An 18,376-nucleotide genomic window follows, 5' to 3' on the forward strand; every position below is an offset into this window, starting at 1 on the left:
CAATAATTAAATTATTAGACACATTTTTAAAATTGCTCAAAAAACAGTAGTGTTAATTTAATAAGAATTTTAATCTAAAAAAATTGAACAGATAAAACTAAGCCATTTTATATTATTACTGCTAAAATGTAAAAACAATTTTTTTAGAAAGTCCGTTATAATATAAATTTTTAATTAAATATATATAATTATTCTAAAAAAAATGAGCTTATCAAAAAAAATCAAAAACGAAATACATTTTTAAGCATTTTTTCCCGTGTAAGTAAAGTTAACAAAAATCAGGCGAAGGAGCAGGAAAAGGCGCACTAAACCGAAATGGCTTTTCAATTTCAGGACTCGGCCTTTGACACTTTGCCAATTAACACTTTCCTGGTTACCGATTGCCATTTTTGTTTTTTGGTGGTTTGGGTTGGGTCCAAGGAGCTCCTACTCTTCCCAATCTCCCGAACCTGAATCCTTTGCCCGCCTGGGAGGCAATTATCCTGTCAGGAAAGTTTTTACGCAGCCGAAGGAGCTAGCAAAACAGAATGCCAGCAAAAACAAAGGAACCACTCACTACCGGCACCCTCGTTTCCGTTTCGGACTGGGCAACCCTTGAGCGGGTTTCCAGTTTGTTTTGACCCCACTGTCATGGCAACGAACAAAAAAACCGAAAAAGCAGGAGAGCTTGTGTGGAAAATCGGGGAATATTTTCACTCAGAACGTGAGTAACCGCCGAGGAGCGAGGCCATGAGCCACCAGGATGAGCATGGACATACCAGAAACCGTATCCCTGCGCAAGTTCCGCGACTTTTCGGCGCGCCAGAAGCAGGAGCTCTACGAAACGCTCCTTGAATTGGCCGAGTCCATCGATGAGCTGCCCAAAAAGTCCTTGAGAAAAACCCTGGAACTCACCTTGGCCGTTTTGGAGTACAAAGGCGAGCAGGTTCAGCGGCTGCAGGATGTGGGAACTGCAGGAACTGGAACTGCTGGAGGATTATCCTCCGACCGGCGACTGCAGGACGAAAACGAGAAGCTCAAGCGAATGCTGCAGAAACTGGAGGACGAACGCGATGGCTTGAAAAACAAATCAAAGGAGGTATAAGGATGATATAATATAGTGAAAATAATTATTTGTAACCCCGAAATCTTCTTTAGTTAGGGGAGGAAATTCGGCAATTGGAGCTGCGCTTGAGGGAGGCCGCCCAGCAGGCGGAGACCAGCGACAAGGACTCATCGGATCCTCTGTCCGAGTTGGACAAACAGGAGCAGCTGCTTCAGAACATCGACTCCAAGAATAAGCACATTAAAAGGCTGCTAAAGGAAATTGAGGTGAGTCAACAATATTATTGAACTCGAAAATTCATAAATTATTTTATTACATTTTTTTTTTCAATTTTATAAATTGTTTTTTAACTTAACTTAAGTCTAACGAATTTCGGTTTTTTTATTTAACTCTCCCTCTTCTTTCCAATTTTATGGAATTTTTATAACCTTTATTAAGGAAAAAATTCCCAAAAAATATATAAAATGAAAATAAGAAATACTCCTTATATATGAACTTCTTTTATCCCTTTTAGACCCTTCAAAACCAGAACATAGCCCAATCCAAGACCATAGTCCTCCATGAACGCGAACTGCAGAACATCAAGGCGAATCTGGTGCAACTAAGCCAGGACATCACCAAAGTAGAGCAAGAGCGCAAGTCCTTGAAGCAAAAGGAGCAACAGCAAAGCCTTGAGATCAGTCGACTGGAGGGAAATGTCACCTTTCTGGAGGTGGAACGTGAGAAGCAGGAGCTGGAAATGCGACAGTTCCTGGACAAATACGAGACCAAGTCGCTGGGTTGGCGACAGGCTCTCGACGATCGGGACAAGGAGGTGGAACGTCTGAGGAAACAACTGGAGGGCAAGAGCATCCACTCCGTTCAGACCATTTCTTCAAGTAGTCAGAGTCAACAGGAGGAGGAGCATGTGAAACTGAGACATGTAAGAAGGATTTTTAGTAGAATTTTAACTATTTTTAGATATTTTATAATCATAAATTTGTGTTTTGGCTCGGTTTAATGTTTTTAAAAATAGATTTCAATTATATTACTTATTTTTCAATTATTTTAAGAGTATTTAAACACATTAATAGAATTCGGAATAAATATTAATTTATAATTTATTTATAATAATTTATTTTTATGGATACAATTTTAACCTAGTTTATAGTTTCCTTAAATTAAAAATGCATATTTATAACCTAAATAAAATTGAAGGTCATATCTAAAATCTTTATACAAATATAAGAATTTTGGTTAAGAAATTTCTTGATATAGAAAATATATTTAACCTTAAAAACATAAATTTTAATTGGAAAAAATATTAATATTTATTGAAAAATCGTAAAAAATGTTTTCTTATTTTCTTACAGCTTTTAGAATCCCGTGAACAGCGCATCGAGAAGCTTGAGGCGAAACTGAAAACGATGGCGGAGGAAATGGTCAGCTCCACGAAGGTGATGAACCAGTTGTGTCTGGAGAAGGAACGTTCCCAGGATCCTGAGCAGCCGCGTGCCTGCTGTCAGATGATCGAGGAGCGACTTCGGGCGGCGAATGCCAGGAGTCAGCAGCTCTCGGAAATGCTGGAGGCCGCCGAGCAGGACAATGTCCTCAAGTCCAAGCAGGCCCTGCATGCCCTCAGTGCCCTGGAGTCCTACAAAAGGGACGAGGATGGTTTGGTTCCAGCTTTGCGACGCTGCTCGGGATTGGAGCAAAAGCTGGCGGCACGTGATAAGCAGCTGCGGAGCTACATCCAGGAATTAAATTCCCTCCATGAGGTGGTCCAGGAAAATGAGCTGCTGAGGCGTCAACTGAACATCCCAGATGATGTGGCGATCCTGGCTAAAAATGTGCATTCCAAGCAGCGGAATAAGGATAAACAGATCGAGCGACTGACCCTTAAACTGAGGACTTCCGAGGAACTTCGTCTGCAGCTCAAGTTGGACAAAAGTGAATTGAGGTATGATATATTATACTTTAGAAATAATATTAAATTCAAATTTTTCTATCAATTAAAAATGTTTAAAAATCCCTGTTAAAATATAATTTTTTAGAACTATTTAAAATCATTACCCTTTTAAGGGATTTCATATTTTTACAATATTTTAATAGATATTTTTTTTAAATATATTTTGTTTGCTATAATTGCTTGCTCATAATTATATTAAGTATATTTTTATTTCAGGCCTTTTTAATTGTTTTCTTCGGTATTTTATTTTTATTTATTTATTTATTTTACCCCTAACTCACCGATTACCTATTTATTCTCAGGCGAAAACTCCTGGAGCTTCAGCAGGAAAACCCGCAGCCCTTGAATGAATCCCTGCAGGCGCCCAGCGAAGTGGGTGAAGTGCCCCCAAGTGCTCCCCTGGAGAATTCCCCAAGACGTGGCCAAGGCGATGGAGCAGCCAGCTCGGAGATGCAGAATCGCTATGATGAAGTGCTGGCCGAGAATGAAACTTTGCGATCTGGAATGTATGAGATTCTGGAGAAGCTAAGGGAATATGATGGTGAGTTCTCTAAATTTAAGAAAATAAATATTAAATATTTCATTTAATTCTTTACTTAATTATTTTAGCCACCTCCGAACACATAACCATAGACTCCGATCTCTTGCGTCGCCTCATCGAAGCTCTTCCCAGTGGAACGGCCACTCCTCAGAGGCTTCAAGGTCAACTATTAGAATTGAAAGCCCGGGAGGAGGCACTGCGTCAATTGCTCCAGCAGCAGAACTACAGTGATTCGGAAACGGGTGAACTGTCCTCAGTGCAAAGTCTCTGCGATGTTCCAGAGATTGCAGAGGAAAATCAAGTGAAAGAGGATCCCGTTGTTAATACGGCCACCAGGCCAAGTTCACCCACTGAGGCGACGGAGGGTTTGCAAAGACCCATCATCCCAGATCCCGAAACGGAACCCAAAAACGAGGCCCTCGCAGAACTCTCCATTCTTCGCAAGCATTACGAGGAACTGCGTCTCCACATGTCCGCCGATGGCAGTGAACTAATGAACCAGAATCAAGAGCTTCATGATAAACTGATCACCTTGGAGTTGCAGTTGGAAAAGCAGGGAAATTCCTATAGCTATATGAAAAGGGATTACGATCAGTTGCTGACGGAAACCAGAAAACAGGAACTAAGCTTTATAGAGGAGAAGGCTTTACTAGCTAGGAAACTAGAGAACCAAAAGATAGAATTACTGGATAGTAAAGAAAAATTGGAAAAGGTAAATCGCGGGAATTTATACACCGCTGAGGAGCAGCAAAAACTAGAGCAACGTAATGCCCATTTGAGTATGCAACTTGGTCAGGCGGTGGAAAAAATGCTGGAAGAGCTAAAACCCTCGGAAATATGTGCTGAATATGGTATTATCAAGGAGAACTATCAAGTGGATTACATCACAGCCGAGGATTTTGAAAAGCAGCAGAAAGAATTGGTCAATTGGAGGAGCACACAGGCGGATTTGCAAAGGGAAACCAAACAATTAGAGGGTCTGCTTCAAGTAGCCAATGAACAGGTTGGAGATTCTCCTTATTATATTTTACTTATAGATATTCTAACTCTTTAAATTAACTTTTTTTTAGATACACTCCCAGCAAAAGCTACTCAATGAGATCACTGATAATCACATCAATCTGCGTCATCTGGTGGCCGATCTCCAAAGCAGTTCCGATGAGAAACTTATGCTGGCCAAGGTGCAAAGGGACTTGGATAGTGGTAAGTCCAATCCTCATAACATCTTTTTAAGAACCTCTTCACAACATAAGTAGTAATATTACAGGTCATAGGGTAGTCTCAAAACAACATACTCCTTTATACAGGAGTTCAAGATAACAAAGTATAACTATAAAGTTAAATTTTTTTCTAAAGGTTGAAGACAAAACAAAAACGGTTAGACTTAAAAATCTGAAATAAAAAACCGAAATTTTATAATAATTCATAGACTTTAACTAAGAAGGGAATTTACAAAATATGTACCCAAAGTCTAAAAAAAAGGGAGGACAAATTCTTGTTTTTATATAATGAAAACTTATTTTTCGACTTTATTTTCCAGTTAAAGCCGAGTGCTCCCGCCTGGAAACAGAGCGAGAGCAACTACAGCAAAAGACGGACTCCCTGCAATCCCAACTGGAAACCAGCGAGTTATCCTTAAAGGAAGCGCAAAAGGACTTCCAGCAGGAGCGCACCAATAGCGATATTAAGCACAAGTAAAAGTTAAACTAATTAAATTAAATTAAATTAAAATTAAATAAAATATTTTACAGATTCCTCCAGCATTCCTTGTTTATGCTCAAAGACAAATATGCCAAATTTACGCCACTGGTCTTCCTCACCAACTTTGTGTTCGCCTACCAAAAGTTCCAACGTCGCCTGGAGGAGGAGCAAGTGCAGCGGGGCCAAGAAGATCACTCCGCTTTGATTGATGAAGTAACCGCAGTGGTTCAGGATAAAATATCACCCAAAGAGGAGAGTTCCCAGCAGCTGGTGAAGCTGATAAGGTCGGAAACGCAAACGAGACTCTTGGAACAGCGTTGTGAAATTCTGCAGACCAAACAGGAGGAGCTCCTGAGGGAATTGGGTGAGCTGAGGATACGACAGGCCACAGATACGGAGCACTGGAGCACCATTGAAGCTTTGTTCGGTGAAGGAGTTTCGAAAACCCATTCCAAAATGGATGCGGAAACCAACACGGAGGCTGTGACTACTCCTATTCCAGCCATGAGGAGGGCAGCTCAGTTGATAGACAGACAATCTTCTCCCATTGGATCTCCATTACGAAAACATCCTCACCTAGATAGCGCCACTCAAACGCTGGAGGATTCAGTGAAGCTCTCGGAGACGGCGGTCCAAACTAATAGTATTCTTAACCAGCGGAATCAATCTGTTCAAACGGCGGAGGAAGTGGAGGACAGCAGGAGGGATTCCCGCGAGGAGCTACAGAAAATGCAAGAAAGGTAAAAAAATATTTGATAACGATATTTATTTTATATTTTATATTCATTTGGATATGAAGATCTTTCTTTTTATATTTTAATATCCAAGATCTCTAATTATGATACCATGATTATAATTATGATGAGAATTTAAGAATCTGACAAAATGTACAAAATAATAAGGAAGGGTGGGGCAAATCCAAAGTCCCATTTTTGTAGAATTTTTTTTTTTTTGATAATTTTTAATTAAATAAAAATTAATATAAAACCTTAATATTTAACAGCCTCCATGAAGCCAATCAGCGCATCGAGGTCCTTGGCAAGCAGTTGGAGGCTTCCCGATCGGAGAGCCGCGAATCCGAGAGTCCCCACAGTGGAGTTGTTGAGAAGACCATTCTCTCATTCCACTCCCTGCTCCTTGAGAAGGATCAGTCCATCCAGAAGTACCAGGATCTCCTACAAACAGAACGGGATCAAAATCAGCAGGCCATCAGCAAACAGGCAGCTGAAAACGAATCCCTGAGAGCCACAGTGAATAACCTGAACTTCAATATCAAGACCAAGGATGCGGAGATTCAGGAGCTCAAGGGGAAGTTGGATCAGAAACCCAAGGCTGTTTTGGAACGTACCCCTTCATCGGAATCGAGTTCCAGTTCGAGTTCTGAAAACTCCGTGAATGAGTTAACAGATGAGAAGATCGAGGAACTATTTGAAAGCAGTTCGGTGGAGAGACCACCAGAAGAGGTTGAAGTTCAAGCGGTGGCTACAGGGGATTTAGTAACTCAAGAGCCCGAAGGTGAGAAGGAAAAACAGGATACGGAGGAGCTCAAGGAAGTGCCCACTCTGCACAAGCAAATCAAGGATTTGAAGGACAAACTGGAGTACAGTGAAAAGAATCTGAGAACTAGAGAAGAGGAAGTGGATATACTTAAAGAAAAGTGAGTTTTATTGAACATTTTAATACAGAACGCGAATTCTTTAGGATTAATTTAAAGAGGAAGTAGATTTTTTAAAAGAATAGTAAGCTTTAATGAAGATGATAACACAGGTTAAACTAGAAAGTGAGGTTTAATGAAGACTACATACTAAACGCGAATTCTTTAGGATTAGGGTTTTTTTCATAATACTTCAAAATATCTTATTTTTAAACCAGGTTAAAACTCTGTCAGGAGCGTGAGAAATCCGTCGAGAGCCATGCAAGTCCGGAATTGGATCAGTTACGCGTTTTTCTAGACGAAAAAGATAGGCATATCAAGGATCTGATGGACACCCTTAAAAACTTCCATGTAAGTATTACTATTCCTTTATATTTCTCTATGTTAAATTATTTTCTAATCCCTTAGGACGACCAGCAGCGCTATATCAAAGACACTTCCAACTTCTCGGAGGACCAGATAGCCAAACTGGCTGCCGATCTCAATCGCACGGAAGCCACCAACAAGATCTATCACACCCAAATGGAGGCACTGCGTCGCCAGTTGACCAATGTAACCCAAAGGGAGAAACAAGCCAGGGATCTCAGTCAATCGCTACGTCAGCAGTTGCTCAAACGACCGGTGGTCTCTATAAAGACGGAACTGAATGCCCGGGTTAAGAATGAGAATCAGCAGAAAAGAATCCAGCAGTTGGAAGCGGATTTGGATGAGGCACGTGGTCAACTGCAGAGACAGCAGACCCTTTTGGAGGCCAAGCGGACGAGGAGTGCCAATGAAGTTCAGTTGTGGGAAAAGCAGAAGAGATACCAACAGCAGGCGGAGAAAACCAAGGCGAGATTGGAAGAAACCGAGTTGGCATTGGACAAAACGAGAGCTCTTCTTCAGGCAGCTCGAACCACGATTGCCCGTTTGGAAAAGGATAAGCAAATTATGGAGTCTAAGTTGGGAAGAAATGGTCCTTCGAACAGCTCGGGTTCGGGTTCAAATCCCCTCAAATGCTGTCGCACTCCATCCTGTCCGAATCTCCAGCATGTGGGCGTCAACAAGTTCACCCCATCGCCTTCGGAGAGTCCCGAAACTTACACGGGTCCCAGCAGCGAGTGCAGTTCTCCCGCCCATCATCGTACCCAGATTTTCGATCAGAGTCAGGTCGACCTCATAGAGGCCCTCAAATCCCGCATAGAACTGCAGCAGCGCAAGATCATCGCCATGGAACTGGAGGGCAGGGGTAGTAATGCTTTGACTACTGAGTTGGAGAAGCTGCAGGAAAGAAGTCAGGCCATCGAGGCCCAGAATATCCGACTGGAGGCCAGGAACCTGCAGCTGCAACTCGACTCGGATCTTTTAAGGCAGGGAGACAGCAGCGATCGGCTGCAGAAGAGGATCAAACACTTGGAGGAGTGAGTAGATATTGGGTTTTGGGAATAGGAACTTCTATTCTTCTCTATTTATAGAGATATTGAAAATTGTAATCTAAAATTTACAAAAATAACGCGAATTCTTTAGGAACATTTTTGGACTATTGATTTATTGATTCATAATTTGTCCTTTTTCAACAGATGATAATTTTTTGATTTATAAAACATTTTATTCTAAAACTTACATTTACAAAAATTAGGTGAATTCTTTAGGAATTATGAAAAATTAAATTTACACTTTATAAAAAAGGCAGAATGCCTATGAATCCCAAACGCAAAACGCGAATTCTTCAGAAATAATATGAATTTCATTTAACATAATCTTTTTATTAGCAACAATCTTTTTTTCTTCGAGATTTTTTTTTTACTATCATTTAAATATCATTTATAATTTAAATATTTACTGAGACTTATAGAAGCAACTTTTTCAGTTATATTCTAGCCCTGAAAGAGGAGATGGCCCGCAATGAATCGCGTCGCGAGTTGTGCAAGTGCAGTGGCCTCAAAGTGAACACAAATCAGGGCCAATCGGCGGAACAGACGATCCTGTCGCTGCGAAATCTCGTAGAGAAATTGCGATCGGAGAATAAGTTCCTCAAGGATGGTCGACGTTCCACGGAGTCTAGGAGCTCCACGGATTCCACTCCGCCAGAGGCGACGCGATTACAGCAGCAGAATGGAGAATTGCTGGAGAAGATTAGCGCTTTGCAGCAGGAGCTGCAAAAGCGAACCAAGTGCAGCCAATGCGGTGGTCGTAGTAAGGTTGGTACTATTTAAAATATTATTTATTTTTCCATTATTATAATATGTAAACCTTAAACAGGACGCTGCCAACGAAGAGCTCAAGTTCATCAAGGAGCAACTGGTGAAGAAGACGCAACTCCTGCAGAAAGCTAAGGTCCTTTTGACCCGTGCTGCCGCCAAGGAAAAAGTTTTGAGGGAACAGCTCGCCCTGTGGAAACGAAAGTGCTCCGAACTGCAAAACGTGCCCGTGATCGATGAAATTAGCGAATAACCAGTATTTCTCATAAGATGAATGTTGTACAGCAAAGGAAAAATAAAACTAACGTTTTTTTCACTTTTGGCAGTGTTTTGAATTAGGCGCCCACATTTAAGAGTTGCCAGATCGGGGTGGGACTATATCGATAAAGGAAAATAAAGATTACCGTGATTTCCATTTATTAGCTATTTTATTTATTTTTAAAAAATATAACTTATCTAAAAATGCACTTTAAACAAATATAACGTACTCACAAAAGGTTTTAAAATCAAGAAAGCGTAATACATTAATTTTGAAACTTTTTCATTTTGTATAACTATCTGACAGTTCAAAACTAAAACTAACAAGAAAGGAAGCTACCTTCGGCCAGCCGAAGCTTATATACCCTTGTAGATAAAAGAATACTCACTCGGTGCAGTTCCAGGGATTCCAGATTCAGCGTTTTGATTTATTTCAATTTTGTTTTTAAGTAGTCAAGAATCAAAACGCCTACTTCCTACAAAGTTACAATGAATTTTCTTATATTTGTTTGGGAGCCTTCAGATATAGTGGTCCGATCCGGCTGGCTCCGACATATGTACTACCTGCAATAGAAAGAAGACCTTCGGGAAAGTTTCATCGCGATAGCTTTAAAACTGAGAGACTAGTTCGCATAGAAACGGACAGACGGACAGACGGACAGACGGACATGGCTAGATAGACTCGGCTATTGGTGCTGATCAAGAATATATATACTTTATGTGGTCGGAAACGTCTCCTTCACTGCGTTGCAAACATCTGACTGAAATTATAATACCCTCTACAAGGGTATAAAAATGTGGTTTTCTTGGTAATATTTGAAATGCTTTAATGAATTCGTTTAAATATGCCATTTACTGATAACTTTTAAATAATTAAAATAAAGTAAAATGCTTATAGCTTAAAAATATTAATTTTAATTTTAACTTAAGGGAAAACATTTTCGAAATATTTTCCAAGTTGTTACTTCCAATCACAGTGAACGCTCCACCAACTATCGCCCATCTTCAGGCTTATCAATTATAATTCGAGGGAGTACCCCCAATGCCCCAAGTAATCGGATGGATTTAACAACAATAAACACCGGCAATCAGAGTGAAAAGATCCACTAATTGGACTTTGCTATTCATTCCGCCCGGAACACTTCCATCAAAATGTCGTACCAAGGATACCAGCAGCTGCTTGTGGAGCAGCAAGGCAAGCTGCTCGTGGTGAAATTCAACAATCCGAAGAAGAAGAACTGCATCAACAGGTTCACCTACCAGGAGATGACCCGGGTGCTGACCGAGGTCAACGACGATGAGGGAGTTAACCTGGTGGTTTTTACTGGAGTCGGCGATATCTTCACGGCCGGAAATGATTTATCTCAATCCTCCCAGTCCGATGATATCGACGCCTTCTTCAAACAGTCCAATGCGACTTTTAAGGTGGGATATCGATTTTATCGATTTTATTGATCGATAAAAACGATTTTTGTATTTTTATCTATGCGATATGTTTGTATTATTTCTAAATTTTCTTTTTTAAATTTTAGGCCATGGTTCTGAGTTTCGTCAACTGCAAGAAGATAGTATTTTCCCTGGTAAATGGACCCGCTATTGGAATTGGAGCCACCATAGTGGGTTTGTGTGATGTGGCCTGGTGCTCCGAAACGGTGAGTTTTAAATTTATTAATTATTTATATTTATATTTTAATATTTAATACCATTCTAGGCCTACTTCTACACTCCCTTTACCAAATTGGGTCTAGTGCCGGAGGGTGGTTCCTCCTATATGCTGCCCCTGATTTTGGGTCGCTCCAAGGCCTCTGAAACTCTGCTCCTCAACGAGCCCCTGAGTGCCCAGGAGGCCTATCAGTTCAACTTTGTTTCACGCATCTTTAAGGCAAGCGAACTGGATTCTGTGATTTGGCCTAAATTGCGTCAGTATTCTGAATTACCAACCAACTCCCTTTTGCAAGGAAAACGCCTCATCAAGGAGGGATTCGTGGAGAATCTCATCAAGGCCAACGAATCGGAGTGTAAGCAACTACTTCAGCAGTTCCAACATCCCGAATTTTTCCAGGCCATCATGGACTTTGCCAGCCGTAAAGCCAAGGCCAAGTTGTAAATATTTTTAAGGTTCCACTACTATCTCACCGATGTCTCAGTGGCTTGTTTTCATGCTGACCTATGTTTGTTTATTTTTATAAAAAAAGAAATGCTTGCGATTATAATACCCCAAAAGCTATGTACTTATGATTATTTTTATAGAACATACTTCCAAACAAAAGGAGATAAGATTAAAGGTATTATGGGTGTATTTTGCACTGGGTGCCTTAGGCTAATCTGGTTGAACTTGTTTGGGAGTGCTGATTAAAACCAATTCAAGAATAATTGTTGGGCATAAAACACTTGCGGTTAAAATAATAGTAATAATATAAAAAAAACAAGTGAAAATACGGTTTTATATTACATTATACCATAAATACAAAAAACATTTTATTATATTTTAAAATTATATATTTAATTTAAAAATTAGATCCCATGTAAATTTCCCTATCCGGCAACCCTGTGAAGTTCACTTCGATATATCGGCACCGCTTATCGATTTTTCCCGCTCACTTTAAATTCAAAATTCACTTGGCATTCATTTATAGTTCACTTTATTATTGCATACATACGAATATTCGTTTATTAACATACCATTTGACCGATGCTTCCGTTCGTGTGTTGGTTTGTGTGTATGTATATAATATGTATATGACCGTATTGCACTTTATATTAGTTCAACATTGAGTAGTTCCCACAGGAGATCATCGTATCCTTATCCTTGCTGCAAAAGCTGGTGATAATGAACTGGTAGTGACTTAGATTACACTATGCTTTACATTCCTGTATCAACTAGATCTGGGCCAGGCCATAAACTCTGACCCCGTGACATTCTTCTAGGGGAAATTCGTTGGCCTCTCTCTCTTTTCTCTTTTATCTATTTTCAAATACACCCGAGCTTAACCCTAACTTAACCCTAGGCGTGCCTGCTCATGTACAAATTGATGATAGACGTAGAAACATATCTATAATAGCCAGTTAAACTTAGGCTGCGTTTTTTTCTGTTTGTTTTAAGTTATTTCTAATAACTGCCCTAACCAATTCAGAGAATCTTTACAATTAATCAACAAAAAGTGCTACAGGAAAAACGATGTTGTCTCAATTTCTTTACTCCCCCATTAAGCTACCTTAGCTAAACTCCCCCCTTAGACTATTTAGCACAAGGAGTGCCATTAAATGTATCATCACCAGATTCCACCACGTAATTTGGATCGCACCCGCTCCACCATGATGCAGTTCCGCAAAACTTTCGCCTGAAAGGAGATAATAGATCATCTAAGGGTTAAAATATAATGGGTTATACTCTACCCACCATTTAGAATGTGCACAACTATGGTAAAGTTCTGGAACTCGCTGATGGAGCAGGTGTAGTTCCCCGAATCCGTTTTACTGATCTTCGCTATCGAGAGCGTCGAGTTGGCTCCATCCTCCATCAGTTCCGTTTTGACGCTAAAAGATTTCAAGAAATTACAAAGATACTAGAATGGTGGTGACCAGTTACACGTTTATAGATTGCAAAAAGGTTTTGATATTCAATATAAATAGACTTCCTGATATTAACTTTAAATTTCAGAAAAATGTTTGGCGGAGATGTGACCCTTACATAAAATTACATTATCAAATGTTTTCAAAAATCACTAATCCACAAACAAATTAAATATTTTTATTTTCTTAATTTTGTTAAAGATTTTTTATAAAACGGTTTGAAGCAAAAGTGGGCCAAACCTGATAGAATTTAAGAAAGTTGTAATTAGACTTGATAATATAAATAGTTGTCTTGAATTTTTAAATCAATTGTTGATAATTTTAGTTACTTAAACCCTTTTTAAAGTTTTTGGGAAATTCTAAAAAGGTGACCTTTGGGATTATACATTAAAAACCCATTTGATTTATCGGTAAATTAGTATGAATAAATTTAAAAAATACGAAATAAAGACGTAATGCTTTAATGATTACTGTTTTTTTGTTTCCCGCAATCGGCACCCACTCACCTCACTCCCCCGCGAGTTACGTCATAGTTGAGGATGTTGTCGATGTGCTTCCAAAAGACCACAGAACTGGTCATGGCCACATTTCTCACCACACAGGACAGCTGCAGGGTGGAGTCTATCTCGTAGTACTTCTCCTGGAGCGGATCCCCCACCTCGTCCACTATCATTACTTTTGGAGCTATAAAAGCATTTTTATGAAGTTTTTCTTTAGGGAATTCTAGATTTAAATGCCCACCATTTACGTGCAGGTTAATTTGAATGACGCGGGGCGGATGAGTTGAGATCTGGCACTCGTAAATGGCCTCGTCGTCCTTCTTCACGTTGGTTATCTTCAGTCGCCAGTTGTTGGGGTACTGGAACTCCATTTTGTATCGCTTATCACCCGTGTACGTGTGCATGCCCACTGTCAGCAGGTCCAGGGCATTGCCATTGCTATTGCCATTGCCCTCATCCTGCGTATTGTGGCGCACCCAAGAGACCTGATTTTTGGAGATATTAATTTAATTATTAATTAATTATTTTAATTTACTTTTAGTGTGAATAAACCTTGGTGCGTGCCAAAATAATAATTTCTGATCAAAGGCAACAGTGCGTATGAGTAATACAATTTCCCACAACATTTTTTGGGCAAAAATAATCGAAAGTATTTCTATAATAATTTAGGTAAGTAAACCTACAAGTCAAGTAGATACTTTTTATATTCCCTTTTATAAAATGTAAATGGTTTAAATAAAATATTAATTTTTTCCTGTCAAACAAGAATAACAAGGATTTATAGCAGATTTAAAAGTATTTTTACAGTTTTACCATTTACTAACAATAAAGTTGTTTAAATAATGGCAAAGAAAAAGAAACCTATTTATTCAGATGAAATTATTATTGGGTCTAAAATAATTAATTCATATTAAGGTAAAACAAAAGATAAAATTTAGATAATTGTATTTTATTTAAATTCAATTACATTCTTTTCGATATAAAACCAAACTTACAGTCTTATCCTGCAGCAGTGAGATCCTGCAGTTTAGGTGGATGCTGGAGCCCGCCTGCACGGTGAGATTGGTGGCCTGCCCAACCCGCTGCACATCCTCGAAGTGGGGACCATATCTGTTCAGGTAAGAAAATATTTAAAAAATATTATGATCATTATAACTTTTTTATGAAAAATAATAATCTTCAAATTGATTAAAGTGGTGAAGAAATGTTATTTTGATATATTTCTGGTTAAAAAATTCTATTCGTATATATTTAAATCCCAGCCTTGCTAGAAATTGATTACCAGAATACGAACAAAATGAATTTTTAATAAAGAAAATAATTCAACCAGTCTCTATTAATTTGTATATTATAATTTTATCAAAAATTGTTCCATAAATATTTCGAAGAAAACTAACGATGAATTTAATAGAGTTTTTATAATACCTACTTTTAAAAATATTTTTAAAGTTTTAACATTTTTGAAAATATATACATAACTGTCCAGTCATTATCACATAATATTCTATATTTTTTTGTCGTAGAGATATACATTTTCTAATCCCTATGGCTCCTCCAACTCACCTCTGATCGTGATGGTGGTGCTTGTTGGCCGATGAGAACGTGTCGAAGATGTAGTTCAGCATGGGGGCATCCGTTTTCTGACCCTTGGACAGTGGATGCTTGCTGTCCACCTTGACGGCGGAGTTGCGAACGTGGCCGGTGCTCCGGTTCCTCGTCGGCTCAGTGGGCGTGGCCAAGGAGGCGGAGGAGGAGCTGCCGGATGAAGTGGTGGCCACTGTGGCCGGCACTAAGGCGTTTACATTCTGGCTGCCAATCTGCTGGAAGGAGGCGTTCTTCTTGTGACCAGAACCGAAGGGATCGGAACTTGTCTTTGGAGAAGCTGTGCCCGATCCTGCCGCCTGCAGGGATAACGACTCCAGATCCTGACTTTTGACATGGCTATCCTGCTCCAGGATCGCCTCCGTGGATGTCTGACCCTCGGGAATGACGTAGTCCGCATCCACACCATCGTCATCATCCGAATCGGAGTCCTCTGAAAATAAGTTATCGATTTCATTCGAAATGGGGTTTTGATTTTGGTATAAGAGACAGACGGGATGTGGGCGAAAGTTGAGAATTGATGACATGGCTCAACCACTCAAGTGTGTTTACAGCTGAGTTCAGAATAATAGTAACGGGAATATAAAGATACTTATAAAGCCTAATTCATATTTTCTTTTAAATTAAAATTTGCAATATATCCATCTAAAATATTCTCATCCGGTTTCAACTACTCAAAAATAATGAAAAAGGTTTTAAATCTTTAAAAATTTAAATGAATGCTTTTTTAAATAAATAAACCATAATGAGAAAAATCCTTAACCTCTTACATGTTTTAGTTTTTATTTTGAAAAATGGAGTACCCAAGTTTTAGGAGCTCCCCAACATTTTTTTAAATTTTTTTTATTTTTATGACTTTATTCCATGGATAAATATGTAAACTAATTATAAAAGCTCACTCATTATAATTTGCTTAATTTCATACATTCACTGATATCTAACACTATTTAACACTGATATCCAACAGTGATTTTTAACACTATATATCCATGAAATGCTAATTAAAACTTGAAATAATCAAATATAAATTAAACTAATATATTAAGTTACTCCTATAATTTTGAACACATCTGTATATCTATATGCTAATGCCAAGTTGGCCGATATGTGTGTGGGGGAGTTTGTTTGTTCGTTGCGAATACACTGCAACCTCCTGGGATTAAGCAAATGTTTAGTTTGCTTCTCCAAAGTCAACAGAGAAATATTTTGGCAGTCATCTGTATGGATGTATTGATATTTAGCAAAGCTAAATTCCATGTCTTGCAAATCTAATTTATGATTTTAGCTTTGAATAATTTGGATGTGAATCAATCATTCATTTAAAATTTTCAGTTAAGGGAAAAGTACTGAAGTTTCAATTAAATAAATAATAGTTAAACATTCCAAATATATTTTATGGTAAATAAATTTTATATAAACGGAAGACGAGATGATAAATTGTATGGTACCCTAACAACCATTTTTAGCCAGTTAGTATTTAAATACAATAAATAAGAAAATCACCGAAGTATAAACTAAAACAATCTAATTTCAGATAGAAATTATGCAATTTACATTTTACAATTCGTTTAAAGAAAAAATTAAAAAAATAAGTTTGAATTTTAAAATTTTTTGAATTTATTTTCGAATTACTGAATGTTTCTTTGCATAAATGTCACTCTCACAATTGCATCCAAATAATTAAAGAGTACACCTATAAAATAAATTTTACTTTGCTAATCAGAAAAATAAAGTATTTACCCAATTGCTGAAACAATTTTTTGATCAATTTATAAAAATGAAATGAATCCTAGCTTTAAATTTAAGATGCGATGTAATTATAGGGAATTAATGTTCAGAAATAATAAGATTGCGTAAATTAAAGCCTAGAAAATATTCAAAGAAAACTATTTGTTCATGCTCCAATAAGTTATTAAACTGATGTGAATTGCCCCTAAAATAACACAATTTGAAAGATTTTTGGTAGTAAACCCTTTCTTTTGAACATACATACCCTCAACAATTTTAAGTTGTAATACGAGAAAAATATAATTTAAAGGTTTTCTAGTACTAACCCCTTCCGCAGGATTTAATTACCCACAAAGATTTTAAATATTAATCCTACAAAAATATAATTTAAATATGTTTTAGTAACAACCCCTTCCCCTGGATTTAAATACAACTCAACAATTGTAAATTTTAATACTAGAAAAATGTAATTTAAATATTTTTTGGAAGTAAACCCCTTCCTTTGAATTTAAATTCCCCCAATAATGCTGACCTCCTTTTTGAAACGAACATAAATTGCAGTGCCTAAGAGAGGTGTCCCATCAAGTGGTGAAATCAAGGATATGTGAAATTGCGAGACGTATTTTAACTAACTACAATGGCTGCCGAGCAATTGAGTCGGCAGGATAATTGAAAAGCAATTATATAATTATGCATTAACCGCATTTGCAAAGTTAGCAAGCTAGCAATTTAGCAATTTGCCTACCGTAACTACTCCGTAACGTGGACACCTGGTTGTGGGCGTGGTCGTAGCCAGTGGGCGTGGCAGCCGTCGTAGTTTGCAGGGGAACTTTTGATGTTTCCTTGAGTTCCAGTTGCACCAAAGGATCCAAGGACTGAATCCTGCTGTTAACCGTATCGTAAATCGTCTTGGCCTGCACAAATCCACCGCCCATGATCGTTGTGATGAGGAGGAGCAGCCTGATCAGATTGTAAGCGGAACCGCATTCGAGGTGAAGGTCACCCCAAGATGATGATGATGAGAACCTGGTGGCTTCAGTCGTTGATTTCTGAGTTCTGGGTCGCGTTTTTGCAGCTGGTTCATTCAAACGCATTTTGCAATCTGGCGTAGTCGTTTGGCTCTAACAAACTGCATTGGATTCGATTTTTTTTTCTTTTTCGGGGTCACCTTTTTTTCGTTTTCGGGTCACCTATGGCGTCTCACGCACTTTGGCCATTTGTTTTTCGTTCCGTTTCGGGAGTCACGTAAATATCAACTTGATTAATTCACATAAAGCAGGGATATCCTTATTGATTAGCTCTAGGAACGATCGTTAGGATGTAATATACATTCGGAATTCACATAGTTTTCGAGGACTCACTGACACACCCGATGGAATATATAATATAGCATGCACTTTTGAACGGAACGAGGACACAGGGATTTCGATCTGAAGTTGGTTTCGAAGGAATTGGCATTTGGCATTCGGAGTCCCAGTCCCCTAATCCTCTTGCATTCTTCAGATAACGATGGCAAATCGCAGGGACGGTTTCAACTGCATCACGTACAAAATCGACGACGTTACCGATTTGGTTCGAAATCGGGAATCGGTAATACTCGGCATCCGGTTCTTTGCGAAGAACGTCTACGCGATTGAAGACTTCGC

At 38.6% G+C, this 18,376-nt stretch overlaps 3 protein-coding genes across 3 annotated transcripts; 2 read left to right on the forward strand and 1 right to left on the reverse strand.

Moving 5' to 3' along the window:
• The first annotated feature begins 612 nt into the window (after positions 1 to 612).
• On the forward strand, positions 613 to 9,377 carry Cep290 (Centrosomal protein 290kDa). The gene is made up of 14 exons (XM_017138692.3): positions 613 to 1,078; positions 1,138 to 1,311; positions 1,560 to 1,967; positions 2,398 to 2,984; positions 3,296 to 3,534; positions 3,603 to 4,537; positions 4,605 to 4,737; positions 5,075 to 5,228; positions 5,286 to 5,975; positions 6,239 to 6,892; positions 7,108 to 7,240; positions 7,298 to 8,289; positions 8,739 to 9,069; positions 9,131 to 9,377. The coding sequence occupies exons 1-14, from the start codon at positions 743 to 745 to the stop codon at positions 9,320 to 9,322; spliced, it is 5,958 nt and encodes a 1,985-aa protein (XP_016994181.3). The 5' UTR covers positions 613 to 742; the 3' UTR covers positions 9,323 to 9,377.
• A 975-nt stretch (positions 9,378 to 10,352) lies between these two features.
• Positions 10,353 to 11,554, forward strand: Dci (Dodecenoyl-CoA delta-isomerase). The gene is made up of 3 exons (XM_017138661.3): positions 10,353 to 10,752; positions 10,860 to 10,979; positions 11,039 to 11,554. The coding sequence occupies exons 1-3, from the start codon at positions 10,480 to 10,482 to the stop codon at positions 11,432 to 11,434; spliced, it is 789 nt and encodes a 262-aa protein (XP_016994150.2). The 5' UTR covers positions 10,353 to 10,479; the 3' UTR covers positions 11,435 to 11,554.
• A 398-nt stretch (positions 11,555 to 11,952) lies between these two features.
• dpr20 (defective proboscis extension response 20) lies at positions 11,953 to 18,094 on the reverse strand. Its single transcript, XM_017138690.3, has 7 exons — positions 17,476 to 18,094; positions 14,964 to 15,435; positions 14,396 to 14,510; positions 13,642 to 13,885; positions 13,407 to 13,584; positions 12,728 to 12,864; positions 11,953 to 12,668 (listed from the first exon to the last, which is right to left on the reverse strand). Exons 1-7 carry the CDS (start codon positions 17,822 to 17,824, stop codon positions 12,544 to 12,546), a joined length of 1,620 nt encoding a protein of 539 aa, XP_016994179.3. The 5' UTR covers positions 17,825 to 18,094; the 3' UTR covers positions 11,953 to 12,543.
• Between the last annotated feature and the right edge of the window lie 282 nt (positions 18,095 to 18,376).

The sequence above is a fragment of the Drosophila takahashii genome, chromosome 3L (genome assembly GCF_030179915.1).
Source record: "Drosophila takahashii strain IR98-3 E-12201 chromosome 3L, DtakHiC1v2, whole genome shotgun sequence".
NCBI classification, from domain to species: Eukaryota; Metazoa; Arthropoda; class Insecta; order Diptera; family Drosophilidae; genus Drosophila; species Drosophila takahashii.